This window comes from Anopheles funestus, chromosome 2RL (genome assembly GCF_943734845.2).
Source record: "Anopheles funestus chromosome 2RL, idAnoFuneDA-416_04, whole genome shotgun sequence".
Taxonomy (NCBI): domain Eukaryota; kingdom Metazoa; phylum Arthropoda; class Insecta; order Diptera; family Culicidae; genus Anopheles; species Anopheles funestus.
In genome coordinates this window covers 55,867,061-55,883,112 of record NC_064598.1, presented here as the reverse complement: position 1 = coordinate 55,883,112, position 16,052 = coordinate 55,867,061, and the positions used below count along the sequence as shown (strand labels likewise).

At 38.9% G+C, this 16,052-nt stretch overlaps 1 protein-coding gene across 6 annotated transcripts in view; it reads right to left on the bottom strand.

Annotated features, from left to right (window-relative positions):
• The window catches only part of LOC125774622 (ETS-like protein pointed), an 86,652-nt gene that overhangs the window by 26,641 nt on the left and 43,959 nt on the right, over positions 1-16,052 (bottom strand). For 4 of the 6 annotated variants that reach the window (XM_049444719.1, XM_049444718.1, XM_049444721.1 and 1 more), the window contains exons 5-7: positions 4,774-4,890; positions 3,698-3,901; positions 1,152-1,433 (exon numbers count right to left, since the gene is read on the bottom strand). In XM_049444719.1, coding sequence (XP_049300676.1) covers positions 1,152-1,433; positions 3,698-3,901; positions 4,774-4,890 — 603 coding nt within the window. Of the gene's footprint in view, positions 1-1,151; positions 1,434-3,697; positions 3,902-4,773; positions 4,891-8,348; positions 15,493-16,052 lie in introns of those variants that run through there. The other 2 variants (XM_049444724.1, XM_049444723.1) reach the window with 2 other exon arrangements.

Here is a 16,052-nt window from a genome sequence, read left to right as displayed (position 1 = left end):
GGAACTCTGCTAGTGGCATAGCAAATGGTTTCATCGACAGCCAAATTTGACGATTAGTTGAATGAACTTTTAAATACTGTAACCAACTCGTGACATGGTGTGCTTGTATGACTTTGAAGACACATTTTCTACATAAAAACTCTGAAATGTTATGTGCAAACACCAAAGCTGGTGAGGTTTGTGTTTATCATTTGCCTGATGATACTGCTAGATCCATAAGTATAAACATCGCAATACTGTTCACATAATTGTACTTTATGCTTGAACTTTTACTTGATTTCGGTATCGCAGACTACAAATGGCCACGTTCAAGATTTACCAGCACCTATTCGGCTTTAGCGCTGCTTCTGCCCATAGGACGGGACCATGATGCATGATCAATCGATCAGTCGATCCAAGCCGATATTGGTTTAGATAGCTTATTAGAGGGCGCGCGTACATGTTCGAGTTCGGCAGCATGATCATAATATTTTCCCCCGTAATCAAACGAAATGGAAAACACTCATGCCTCCAATGTGCTGCGATCCTCCACAACGTTTGGCGGTGTGCTTTTGAAAGGGATTGTCGCTAGGGATACATTTATATATATTTTATTTCCTTCAATACACAGTCTATCGAAATTATAGACTCGGGATTTCCAACTTCTGCGCTGCCCCCGCTTGTTTACCTTCCCTCGGTGACCAAATGGGTGGAAATAAAATCAGGGGAATAAACCTTTTTTCGTTTTTTTCGTATTTTGCGTCCTTCCACCTTCACCACCACACCCTGCTACGCATGATTACTCATTATTCTTCAGTTCCTTCACCAGGCCATGCAGTGTTCCCTTGCGCAGCAGCTTCCGCACGAGGGTTGTAGGCATGAGGCGGCTTTTTAGAAGGTTTTGATGTAACTAATTATACGGTGCCGTTTTCTTCCTTTTTTTGTGGGGTCGGTTTCGTCTACTTCACTGTGTCTATATTTTACTAATGCAGGTTTCGAACAGCGAAGGCAAAGAAGTCCGTTGTACACCCTCGGACTAGGATACGCACATGTATCCCTTTGCAAGAATTTCAAAACCATTGATGCATTTCGCCACAACAATTGTTAAGTGTTTAAGATGAAGAGAGAGAGAGAGAGAGCGAGAGAGAGAGAGGGAGAGACAAAACACTTACCTCCATTGCCGCCGCTGTTCGTGTTGGTGGTACTGCTGCTGTTTGGAGTTGTCGTACCAGGGGTTGTACTGGAGGTAGATGCGGGAGTATTACTGCTGTTGTTGCTATTGCTACTCGAGCCATTGCCTCGTCCGAATTCTTGCTGCTGGCCACTTAACCGCTGAAGGGTACTGTTGTACTCATTGAGTTCGTTAACGCCAACACCGCCAGCCGCCTGCCCGCAGGACGCATCATATACGCCACCACCGCCAACAGAATGGTCTAGTAGCGCCTTTTCGCAATCTAAAACCCAACGAAAGAAGAAGAATCAAGCATGAATATGAGCAAACCTACAATACAGTTTATTATGCACGGGCGTACTCCCACCAGCACTATGACGGCCGTCAAGCCTTTCTGTCGGTTTAAATTTAGGGAATGGGTATAGCTAACACGTGTATAGGTCAACCTGTAGAACTTACATTAACCAGTAACACCGAGCACACCCTTTTTACGAAGGATTTTTTATTCGATAAATAAATTTAGCATGGTTATGACGTGGGGTTATTTTTGGCAAGCAAATCACCCGTGATAAACATAGCACAACAAAATCGACAGGATACCACAGGACTTTTTTGATTTGATTTCCTTTTCCAGATTTTGCTTGTGTGAAATTGCTGAACTACGTACATTGATGAACGTGTTTCATGAATGAGCGATAAAGTTCTAAATTGGCTCAAGGAAGGACATCACCTTCAGCATATGCTGAACCGGTCACAGTTACACTGCTTGCTGTAAAATTCAATTTATTACTGTGACGGCGAGTACGAGTCGTACAGATAGAGCTCTCGAGTACATTCATCGAGAACGCTGGCCATATGCGTGGGAAAATAGCATTAAGCTGCTGTGTGGGATGCGATGATTTGCTATTGCAATCAAATTGGATCTTTATTTGGGGTTGAAGATGTAGATTTGACCAGATCAGACCCTTTCAAACTCATGCAGGCTAAACCGGAATCTAAGAATTGGGAAATTTAGGAAACGATAGTAATTTCCTCAATATTTTCTAACATTTTGTCCTAGCCTAGCTACCTTTCCTGCAGTGATAGAACATCGGGAAAAGAAATTAAATTTCTTTCCATTTTTTCCGTGTTCCTTATTTAACCACTGCAGAACGGTATAAAATTGTCAAAAATAAATTTAGACCAATCTATCAAAGACAAATCATTTTCCAAAAGAGAACTGCCATCCAAACCAATGTGGAAGTGGAGTTAGAACATGTCAAGTTGCACGTTCAACTCACAATTGAATTGCATTGAAAACCAAAACAAACTCATTACAACACAGCAAATCAAAATAATTGAAAAGGCAAAAAATTGTACATACCCTTTGCTAGCGCTTTATTCAATCAAACGCAACAATTGATCGAGATGTGCCCTCGTTAGTATTAACCAATTTCAATTAAATGGGCTTACCGCCCAAGACTAAAGATCGTAGACGTTAATCCAATTAACCCCAAGCATAACCGATTTATGGCAATAGAGTCAATTATCCAATCTCAATCACGGTCGACCGTAGGCATTGCTAGTGTGCGGCACGAGTAAGAAATCAGTTTGTTTGTTCGTTGATACAGAGGGAGTACCACTGATGAAGATGAAATTGTCTTGTTATGGATGCTTGTCTGTTGACATTATGATCGTTGGGAACCTTTGTTGACCTCTTACGAACACCCTCTGCTAGTGCAGTGGATATGTTCTGGATCGAGCATGAGAAGAAGATTAATTTTCATTGCGTTATGTCGCTAGCACTATTAATTTACTCACTATACACCCTACTGTGCAAGTGTTATTTAATGAACGTGCCCCAAACGTGTATAGCACGTTCCTTCGTCGGTCAAAATTTAAAAGTAAATGTAAAGCATAATGCGTAAGCGAGGAATTGAACGAAGCACCAAACAATAGTACCAACGGTCTTTTGGGAAAAAACGGAAGGCGTTGAAGTTCATCGTTGCTAGCAGTGCATATACATACATATATCTTATTTAGATGATCATCGCCGATGCCATCGATGCACAGCCATTGACTTAGTTGTGTGCAACGATGTAAGCACCCTTGAAGTTTACAAAAACTACAGTGCGATGATGAGAAGATAGAACTGCAGTTTGCCACCATTACCTTGGTGCATTGATTAAAATCGCATTTCCTGCATTTTTTCCTAAATTCATCCATCGGTGACGATAGCAGCATTAGAGGCTTATTTTTCACGTCGTATGTTTCACTGGTGATGCAGTGACGGATAGTATAAGTCTATTCGTACGTGAGGTAAATGCAACTATTGCATAATAATGGTGTAAAAAATGAAGCGTCAGGTATATGTTGGGTATACAAACTTTTATGCTGCAACTGTTTGAAGCTAATTGCTCAATTTCAGAAAAGTTAGAGAGGAACCAGCTATATTACATTGAAAAAAGGCATATCATAACATTAAACAACATATATAAGTTACAACCGTCGTAAGTATACCATTAGAGTTGTTAATAAATGGTCAATTTCGTCTCAACTGAAGCTTACCTTTTTGTAGTATTTCCAAATGTTCCCACAGAATATCTCCAGTGAATGGTGGAGCAATCGCAAGAAATCCTTCGCGACCGAGACCAACAATGTCGCGGCCACTCATCTTTTGGAACGGTTCCTTGTTGACACCCTCCAGGGAGAATTCTTTGATCGACCAATTCAACCAAATTAGCACATGTTCCGCTGTCCATTGCCGAGGATCTGTGAAGAATGCAAACGAATAGAATAAAAGGTTAACTGACGGTTTGTGGAAACAAAGAATAATTAAAAACAATAGCGACAAGAAAGTGAAGCTAACCCACAAGTAAACAATAGATAAATCACTAAATAGGAAAACCAAACCAACCCGCTTTGCTGTACTGCAAATGAGCTCAGTAAGGCCAGTGAAGTCTATAAGACCAAAATACCTATCTGTTCTCACCCTTCAGGTGGATGGACAGTTATGAAGGACAGAGAGGCCCACACAAAGACTCATAAAATATTAATTGTTTGCTGATTTTTGTATTTCCCGTTTACAGTGGCAACTGCATCAAGATACACGAAAGTGTAGCAAGTTGGAATGCGGCCAGCTAAAGAAAACATACGCAGATGATTTTTTACCTTGGACAGAAATGATTGTTGACATTGACCTTAGTAACTTTGACATAATCTTGCAACCGCCGGTTAGTTGTAAAAATGGATAGCTGTAGTTGTACCGGTTAAATAGTATAATTGTTAAGCACTCGACTGTAGACAAGACTCGACAAGACTAACTATTTGAATGTTGGTAATTCAACTCGACAATTGAAACCAACAGCTAGAAGGATGTAGAATCGAATAAAAAGGATAGTTCCTATAAGAGTTCCTTACATTTAACATCATATTTAGCTGATCTTTAAAGCCAAACTCAATCTATTTAAGTTAAGTTCATATCCAATGGTTGTTGCTAAAACATTTGTTTAAAGTTAAAAATTGGTGAAAACATCGTAAGCAGCAAACCAGTTAGTGGTTTGACGAATAAATAATTAAATATATCAAATCATGAGTAGCAATGTTTTGTTAACCAAGAGAAATTGAAATATGAAAAATCTTACCTTTGGTGATTTTGAATGTCTGCACTTCCTTTTCCCAGGATGCGAACGATGCGTACAACACTTCGGTTAGTTTCTTATTTGTACCAGGCGTCAGCGGTGGCATCTGGGTCGGCACATCTGTAACATAGAAAGCATAGAGAGAAACAAAATCAGTCAAAATGTAGCGCACATCCGGTAGTGACGGCAGATTAGCGAGCTGCAAATCCTCAAGTGGGAAATAGTTTACCCCTTAACTCCTATCGCATGCAGTAAGTAAACGAATCTTAATTCTGCGTCGATAGCAAACATTGGTTAGACCACCTTCGAGTTTCATTTAATCATCTCAGGCAAGTTGAAATAGTTTCTTCATCAAATGCTATCCATCACTTCCTGCACATACGAAGATCCCCATTGCAAATGGGGAAAACTCGTCAGCGTCTTTAGTCGCTGCTGGCTAGTGACACAATTTGCAGCTATTACATGAATCGCTCTCACAGGAAAGGAACGGAACCAAACGAAACGGAAGTATTTAATTTCACAGAACACACACAATGTCTTTTGGACCCAGTGCTAGAAGATCAACCAAGAGTGATCTCCAACAAGATCGCTAGTCCGCAGAGTATTCTTGAGGGCTGAAAATGTAAGACTTACGTAAAAATATCACTCAATTCCTCCACTGTTGGTCTCGTGGCAGCGTGAATTTGATCAATGAGTCTTAAAGATTCTCTTTCATGTATTTACTTCTGTTCTTTCTTTCGTACGTGAATGTTCCACTCTGCGTTCTACCGATTGTTCGCGTCAATGAAGACCAACATCGTTGAAGATGAGGATGATGGTTAAATAATCGGATCCGTGGTCCGGAAAGGGACGCTATATGAGGCGGCCGACAGCTAACAATCGGTCGAGGATTAAATTCTGCCGATTGGATCGTAATCGCTCGGTTGGTTCTACTTCCCGATTGGGGATGGAAAATTGAAATTTTAACGGATTATCGTTCTGCTGCTGTTTTTCAAATCTTTGCGTCTTGATGACGGGATGGAAGACGGAACACGAACTTCCGTAAAAGACAAAACGTCCGATCATCGTCAAAGGCCGGTCGTGTAAAGAAGAAAACCGATCCAATCATTTCACCTTCATCTAACAGTCTCGGATGCTGAAGTACGTCTGTAAGTACGTCTGAGTTAATACGATCGTGTGTCGCAGACAATTGGATTTTGTTCCTTCCTAAAGGCAATACAAAAAAGAAAAGAATAACAAAATCCCGTTCAATCGCAACATGTTGGTTGCTTGTAGGGTTTAAAATCCGGACTTCCGAACCGGCAGTCCGGTCATTCGTTTCGGTGGAAGTAAACTTCATTTGAATCCTAATCGTCAGTTGATGATCAATCCGATCTGCAACGATTCGACGTGTCAATGGATAAGAGCTCTTAATACACATCTGTAAATTCATCGATTTTCTTGGTTTGTTGCAGGCCTAAAAAAGAGGTTTCTATTTCGAATTGTTTTCTTTGCATCAGAACGAACTTCAGGAAGTGGGAGGTTTCCTCGGTGGGTGGTTCAGACGATCAAGATTTTCCTTTCACCCAATTTCTCTCATTTTCATTTTTGTGTTAGTTTCCATGTTTTGATGATTCGGTGACCTTCGTTACACGAGCGATATAAGATGCCGATCAATGTTATTGGATCATGGAAAAAAGCAATAATCTCCTTCATTTTTGGTGATCGTGGACGAACAGCAAACTTATTACAAAACCTTGTACAGAGCGAGTCCAAGATATGGGTGTCATGCAGTACTTGGCTATTTTTACCAATTCGAATATGAGTCCGCCCCGAAGTTTGGAAAAGATGGTCCTATCGCTTCAAAGACCACCTATCACGGTTTCGATTTATACCAGCGATCGCCACATAAGACGAACGATTGCCAAACCCAACAATCAACACGGTTGATCGTGATCAAAGCATGTAGCGACCCATTCCTCTCGAGCTGGTGGTTACTCTGTTGTCGATAATCAATTTTCGGCTTCAACGGAACGACTATCATCCGGTGGAATGGTCGGACGTTTGGTCGCTTCTAATTTCATCATCCATCGTCAACGATGGTACATCGCGTAGTCACCGCCTGTTTTGCCGACTGTTTGCCGACCATAGTAAAGAAATTGAGTGGGTGGCACTGGGAGGGAAAATGGTAAAACGGAGATAAACTAAAAAAAACTGGTAACGAGAAACGGGTGTACCCGCGCACATGCCGACAACGCCAGCTGTTTTGGTTGTAATTAAATTTTCGGCATAATTCTTTTTTGAGGTCGATTATTTCCTCTGCTCGTTACGTTTTCTGTGTCTATTTGTTTCTATTTGGATTGTGTCATATCGCAACGTTTCACTCATCCAGATAAGCGGCGCATGCTTAATTCAAAAGTTATTTCAATCCTTTCAAAATATCAGCTACATACTACTGGTTCATTCTGAGTTGGTGATCAATGCGTAGTTAAAAGATTGTAATAAGCTGTGCCAACAATTTGGATTCCGTGTTGACGTGTGACAATCAGTTATATAATGCTTGAAAATAGTTTGTTAATTGAAAGTTTATATTGTAAAATAATTCTGTAACAAACTTCCTTATATTGCAAGTGTTTGCGCGTTTTCAATTGAAACATTTAAGAAGACACAAGCACGAAAATTGCTTGTAAGTCACATACAATGGCTTAGCTAAAAGCTTTCAAAAATACAATTCTTCAACCGGAACGATGAGTTTCGACTTTGCGTACTTTATTGGACGTGACTTACCCACCCCGAGTGACATATCGTGCTTTATCAGTATTTTTGTGCTTTTTTCAATGCCGCTTCGTCTACAGTGGATTGTCAGGCTTTTAAACTATTAAACAATTATCTTACATTCGACCGATTCGAAATTTGGTCAATGTTGTAATCTTGTCACCATGGAAAAAGTTACACATTATGTAATTATTATCAATATTGTTTCTAAGTAAACTATATTTTCGATAGTTTATATTTTTTTAATAGTTCATCTGAAAACAACCACGTTTTCTAGCATTCCAAAAGGAACACAAAGCTGTTGAAGATCCGAAGAACGCCAAATTCCAAATAGTTGCTATTCGTCTAACAAACAATGGAATTTAATATTGCTTTGCTACACGTTAGCCGTTACAGCTGGGGTGTATTTCTTGACTGAACTGTACAGTACTTCACCGAGGTGGCTTAAAGAAAGGGTGACCAAGAAACATCGCCATGGTCAAAGCACCCAATAATGGGTTCAAGGTGCATCAGACGCCGTTACGGTTGCGCAGCGTACAGCAGCGATGCGCTTCGGTGCGTCGAATTGTTTCTGACAAAGTGCGCCATTTTTATGGGCAGGCAGTGCTTTCGCTTTCTTGATCTACACGGCATAAGAATGGAAATGTATTATTTAGTCATAGTGGTCAAACCGATCGAATCGTATTTATACGTATAAGCTACACGTATGTACAGCAGTAAAAATTGTATATGTAGGTCCGAAAAGTGTAAAAAATGTTGACATCGATTAAGTTTAGTTCAATAGAATAATCGTCTCTAACGAAAAGCTCAGTGTGTGTATTTACCTCTTGGTTTCTGTAAGCCTTTCATAAGCGGATGAGATTTGAGTCCCATACCGACCGATGCTAATTTGTTCAAACTGTAACTATTCAGAAAACTTTGCTGATTGTTATTAAGGAAGTTCACATTATTGTTATTGTGAATCCCCCCGATGCTGCCAACACTGCCTATCATTCCGCCAGCAACACTAGATAGGCCCGTGCCCAAGTTATGATGATTTGCTCCTCGTAAGGGGATCCTGCCGAGTGGGCCACCCCGTCCGATTCCGGGATCGTTCCACTCCATCCATTCGTTAGTCATTTTGGCACGAGGATCGAAACCTTCGTATCCTCGTAACTCATTAATGTTTACTTTTGTAGCCACTTTTTCTGCGTTTGAAATCGATATAACTGGATTTTTTTCAAAGGTGCTATTTCAGTGTACACTTTCAAGCTTGCACCTTTACTATGCACGTTATTCACTTTAGCGATAGGTAATTAGTAAATTTATTATGGCTTAAGAGACAATTTCAACAAGCCCAAGCTGCATAACACGCACAATGCTTCACCAAATATATTGCACAGACACTCACCACACTAGTTAATGTTATTAGGTTTTACACTTCACTCAGCTTCACTGTAGTCGATGGTCAGGTTCGAACCACTTTTATTATATTCTTGTGCAAACGTAGTTTCAAAATTATGTTTTATGCATCGCAACTAGGATTTCTCATCCTTTTTGACACACTTTACGCATTAAATATTTGTTTTGCTTGTAAAGTTCTAAAAGAAGTAAATAGAGATAGTCAGAAAATTATTGCTGTTGATTTTATCAAGTACATAATTTGCATATCATATAACCAACAATCACATCGTAAGTAATGTTGATACAGTTTAATGTAACAGTACGAATCAATATTGCCTAAATAAGAGCTGTAGAGCTTCCACAAAAAAACTATTACATTCAATAATTTATAACAAAATGTAATGTTTTGTTCACTTTTAATGGAGTAAGATATACCATTTTTGGATAGTCATTACTTATTTCTACACGTTATTTTTTTAACTTTTTGTTATTTACATTTTTTTGTTACTTAGTTAAGTTTTGTTGCCACAAGATTGGCATCGGACGAAACGTAACGGAATCGTTCAACAATAACAGAAAAACATATATAGAAATCCGTTTGGAGTTTTTTGACTACCCACATGCCAAACATTGTTACATCTACTGGCACTGTGTTGGGTATGACTGTTTGAAAATGTCCACTTAATTAACATAAATTATTAAATTAACATTTCATTTACTCCAATTGTCATCCAATTCTTTCCAATTGATGTGTCGAAGCGGAGGCCGTAGCAGCAAATGCCATTCCACAAACTGTTGATGCTTTCTAACAGCCATTAGAACGTTGGCCATTAGAGAAACTAGCAAAAACTGCATAACCAACCATCTCGAATACAACGGAAACGGTCACTCGGGGGAAAATGATCGAAATCGAGGGAAAATGCATAAACAAATAACCGGCTAGAGAGCATGAACATTGTGTATCATGGATATTAACTTAACTACGCTTCCACGATGAACATTGGCGATAATTCCTTTTAAGTCGTTTGTTTAACGTTGGGGTGTAAAATCAATGATTTTTATTCTGTTATAAAATGCTGTGGGTAGTTAGAACCTTCATAGTTTTCTCCGTTATATATTACATTCTGAGGATCATAATTCATCAAAGCTAAATTCGATGCAAAGCTATCAATCTTTTTAGCCACTGGTTACATTAAAGTAAAATTTCAACGAAATCATTAACGAAACGTAATCTGATCTGATTTTAAAGGAAATATTATAGTTTCATACTTAAGTAAAAAAAACACACACACACGTGTAAAAATATCATGAGTAGGTCAAAATGAACATGAAATCGATAACAGCATCGTGTAATAGACAAAGGTGACAATAATTGTCGTTACAAGAATGAAGTTGTCGACAGGTTTTCCTTAGCGATCAGTTCAAGCAACTTCTTTGGTATAGTGTGAAACTTAATCGAGCGTAATTTGATATGTTTCACCCCTCAGGACTAGATGTCCCCTTAGAGTAGTTACGCTTAAATCACATACAAAATTGAGGATTATAAGTGTGCTGCGGTTGAATGGGAACTAAGTGGCTGTCGAGCGACCCTCGATCGGAAGTACCTGTCTTATGTTATTGATTATCCGACTAAATGCATTTCCCTTGTGACCTTTGGACTCTATGTTACCGATACTGACGATTACAAGGATAATCTCCCTGTACCGTTTCCATTACATATTGAAGTCAATTAATCAATTATTACTATTGGGGTAAATGTGATTTTTTACGTTTGGATTATCTTTCACTAAACATTACGTAAAATGTAATGTCCTGGAACATCAATATACCATAAGATGTGCGATCCAGTCGTGATTATGAAAAAGCTTCAAAACGTTATTTTAGGAAGAAAAAAAAACAACAATATACAAGCTAAGTATTCCGCATTCCATAAGGTGCGACTAGGTAGCAATCATCTTTTTTGTTATGTTCACGACAGTTCATTCGATTGACATTATCAGAGAAAAATGGTCAGCCAATATAGTCATTAGCATGTGTGAGATTAATATCCGGAAACCCCGGAAATGACTACTTCCTCATTATAGGGAGCAAAAATCATCACGTGCGTGAAGAGGCGGTTTCGTAAATTTGTAGATTGTGAGTAAAAACCACCGATGGCGTTGACTGGAGGCGATAAAGCAACTCTCTTGCATCTATCGCAATTAGGAACAGCAACTGAACAAATGGCCATCTTAACGCTGATAGCTGGTGAAAAATATAAATCCCCTTTAGAGATCACTAAATTGAAACGAAGGTAAGCATGTGAGCCAGTAAAGTGTGAAAAGACAATGTTGATAGAAGAAAATCTTAGCTTCTAAACTCAGAAACTATCTTCTTCATCGCATCCACTACCTCAATCACTATGAAATGACAACGAAAACGGCTTGAGAAACGATCAACTTCTGCTGCGAACGAATGACACTATTATGAAGTCGCGTTGTCATCATCATTTGAGGTGCTTTTTCAACTCACGCTTTCCGTGTGTTTTGTTCCTACAGTCGGATATTTTAACTACTTTTTCGATGGAGATGACGATATATAATTACATGTGAACAGATTCTATTGAAACTATTTTATGCTCAGTTTTCTCAGTTTCTTCAAGTTTTGTACATCAATATAAGCTGATTGTATTGAAATATTTTGATGCACAAACTTGTCTCCAATTTTATAAAGTCGGCAAAATCTACAAAATCAGCACAACCCATTGAACTATTCAGTGTTTCATAATACTACTTAGCACATTTAGCTGGTAACCGATGGGGTTTTACCTAGATATTTCGCGTTATTATTGCCATCAAAAGCAATTCACATTATAAAATATTGCATGGGCACCTTCGTGGCCAAGGTCGAAATCATCAGCTTAAGACTTGTATCTAAACTCGCGAGCACCGACTGGCTCGGCTAGTTGTAGTTGGTGTTTGCTCGAGCGTTACGGGTTTGTTTCCACAAAGAAAGTTGCGTAAAACTGCAAGCATGTGTATACCGATCGCACAACACCCACAATAAAGGTGAAGACGTTTCGTACCGCGGCAAACGAGGTAAAACAAAGCCAAATCCTCACAGCACAAACACCTGTGTCAGTACTTGTTCTTGGCTTTGGTTCGTATGGCGCCTGTAGCGACATATAATAATTCAATTCTTGAGAAACACTGAGCCAGTGTCTTAACTTCAATGCTATCGATTAGTGGAAAGCTTTACGGATAAACACAAAGGAAAATACTTCGTCCTCTTCCACACCCGAACCGGGAATGGTAATCGGTAATCCCGCTTTGGTCGGAGGAAAGCCAAGCATATTATTTTACCGAGCCGAAATGAAGGGATGAGAAGAGGATCAAATTTCTGACAATAGTTATGAGTGTTAGCAGTTGTGTAATGAGCATACAAATGTGATTGCATTCTCGCGGCTTTACATGTAAGCATTTGCTATTCGATTTACAAGATTAAACAAAATAAACGCCCAGTCTAACGTGAGTGTGTAAAATAAAAAGTGACAAAAATTTTTTAGGGGAAAAAATTACTATTTTGATCAATTGCGTTGAGACAAATTTTTGGGTTTAAAAAACGTATATTATTACTTAAATAATTTTCAATTAAAACAATACATTAATAATATGTAGTATTGCCATGTTGCATTTAAAGCATATATTGATTTAAACCCATATAAAAGTCTGATCGGGTTTTGCCTTTCATACGCGGGTATTTACTACCTTTGACTTCACTTCTTTGTGACTTCAACTCGATCACGAATCGACGATTGAACGTCAATGTGTTGTGACTCCATATTGCAGAATAGAATATATAAATTCGCTTCACGTTTTCGTTTCATTTATTGTGCCAATGAAATGATAACTAAATTGTTAAAGAACTATAACCTGTGATGCTTTTTGTCGAGAGCGAATGAACTTAATAATTAAAAACAGAAAAAAAGATAATCAATATTCAAACGATGTCAGAATACTGAGATATCTTCATTACGAAGCTTTGCGTTTTTCGCAGTTTTGCAATTTAACGTTTTGCCGTCGGGCGTATGATTTTGCAGCGATGTCCCTCGTTGCCATTTGTAGATCGTTGGTCAGTGTGGTAAAAAAATGAATTGCTTGCCACACCAAGCACCGGCATTGCGCCATTAGCATAATGCGCGGTTGCTATTGCTTCAACCAGTAATCGGAACAGAACACCGCGAAGAAGAACGATAAAATCACTACACAAGCGAGTACATCGAATCGCAGTATATGACATACGAATGTTGCAATTACAAAAACACTACGCAAATATCACACAATACTAGTAGGCACAAATCACAACATCCGGGGTGATGTTGATGTTGATGTATGGGTGCACGTTCAGAACAGTTTGGCACTCTTGTCGCATGCAGTTGAAGCTCATGTTTTATTAACCATAATAGAATCATTTTTAACATAGGTCTTAAATATTTCATGATTCAATGATCCATAACGAGTACGAGCACACACAACGCCAAAGAAAACGAAAGCCTTCCGTTGCATTATAGTGGTTTCACCAAAACAAAAAAAAAAACTTCCGAACAACGTTTGCCGAGGATAATATAAATCAAACAGGTAATTTTTGCACTTGATCTTGACTTGGGGGATTCACACGCCAGATTTAAATCCACTAAAACCAGATCGTATCACGTAGGAAAACAAGGCAGGGACTAGAGTCCAGCCCGGAAACCATCACATCACTAGCGACAGGAACTCACACTGGTTACCGATCGAAACAACGCACAGCCCGACAGCGACCGCTCAACGCGGTGCAATGTTTTCTTGAGCACTGAAAACACCAAACTTTTACGAGAACGCAACAACAACCGGTGAACAGCGGCGCGTAACGGCTTAGTAGAATGCGCGCTCACAAATCATGGGTGCGTGCACGGTTTGAGAGAGCAAGAGATCACGGTTAGCAGCACAAAAACTAGACGAGCTCATCGACACACACTCCGCCGTAGACGCTTTGGAACTGAAAACGCTGTTGGGATTTTTGTTGTGTGCGGGTACGTATTCGCGGCGGAAGTACTGATCTTTCTCTTCTTCACTTCTTTCGTTCTCAACCAACACACGCAACACACATGAAGGGAGGGTCGTTCGAATAGGGAATTCTGACTAGTGTTAGTGCCTGCAAGGAAGTAAACAACAAAAGCAATGTGTGTGGGTGCGAGTTCCGGCACAGGTAGTTCCGATGCGATCTTGCGATGAATGCGACCAGTATCGTGAGCCAAATGTATTTGTTTGTATCGCACGAACAAGGACTACACAGTATGTTGGTTGGTAATGGTTTTTAGATTTATTGTTGAAAGTAATATTCAAGTTCAATGTTTAAGCAATCATCTTTCACTCATTTGGAAATTGCTTAAATATCTAGATAAATGTCTAGAATTTTTGCTAAAGCAAAAAAGAGAGTTAAATTTATAGCCAAATCTTGTTCAATTGTTGAACCAAACATGTGAATAATGAATAGCCAAGATATTAAAAAAAACCTGTTTATAGTGTAGTCACATAGCGTGACACGAAATTCTACAAACCAACCAAACACCACTAACTAGCTAGGAGAGTAGAGAGATCGTTGATAGTCATTTATCTTAATTCCAACTCGCGCACATTATTTCCAATCACTACATGGAAACAGACAGCAAAATTTCAACAATGTTACAGCATTGCATGAACATTTAACCAACGCATGTATTTTGTAAGCTTCACGCCTCAACCGGTAGTTCTTACGTCTTATAATGATATTTATTTCATTTCCAATCTCACAGACAGAGCATTAGAGCTAAGTTTAATACAAAACATAAAACAATGACGATTTGGAAAAGTTATAATAAGCAAACTAAAATAAAACACGCACAACTTATCTGAACTGCAAACGCGATGGATCAAAGAGACAGTAAACGTTATCTGTACGGTCGTCGAGCAAAGCTCTCGGCGTGAGAGCAGGGACCAAAATTGAAAGAAAAATCGAAAAACGATCTTCTTGTACCAGCTGGAATACAAGCCGCCAGATCTTGATCAAGACGCTTGCCGTCGAACGGCAGCACAAATGGAACAGAAGATGTAGCGTACAGGATGCTTACAACAGCACAACAATAATAATAACAATCGTGGGTCAAAGAAAACAACTTGCACTGGAGAGAAGTAACCAAAGAGAGATCCAAAAGAATGATCACGCGTAAGAAGAAGAAATTCATTCATCGGAGCGAGAACACCTGATCAAAAGCAGTCGAGAAAGAGCAGGACAACATCGCAAACTTTCATTCATAAAACGAAAAGAACTACGCTACGATTGCTGTCGTAGTTGCCAGTGCCCGATGTTCCGATGCTGGTACGTTTTGGTCTTCAGAAACATCATTTTTCTCTCGCTTGATCCATTGGTGGCGTTTGAAGGATAAATCATAGTGGATCCTAAATCTACCTGTAATTCATTCTGGTAGCTATGGTTCTTACTATTATCATACAATTATATGCAGGAATAATGTGCTTGAGGTACCAAATTCAAGGGTTTTTAGGTAACGTTCATGTATTTTAAAATATCCAAAAGAAAGTAATGAATGAAGATACCTGTGACATATATAGATAGATATGACATATATAGACATGTTTATTCTCCAAAGAAAATCGTTCATCTTGCTTACGGATGCTATTGAATGTGTGACTTAGGTAAAAAATAGAGCAAAACAATATTATACAGCCCAATAAATGTATCATTACCTTAGAGGACCATATTCGACGTTATGGTTTGTTTATGTATGGTTCCTGGTTTTTCCGAAAAGGTTTCAAAACAGGTAAACTATTCTTTTTTCGATCATTTAGATAAAGAATGAGTTACAGAAAAGAATCCTGTTTAAAGGCTACAAATAGATATCTGGCTCTATCTGCCAAATATATTCTTCAAAACAAATTTCCGCACACGTGAAACGATAAACAGTAAACAAAACACGTATGATTCATTACAGGATTGGAGCATGCACCAAAATTACCTCATTTTTTAAATTTTGTTACAAAAATATTGCCACTAAACTTCCACGTTTGTCTTGCGGGTTTTGTCATTTCCTTTTCTACACTTGGGCTCAAAAAGAAAGTCTTGGCGTTTTC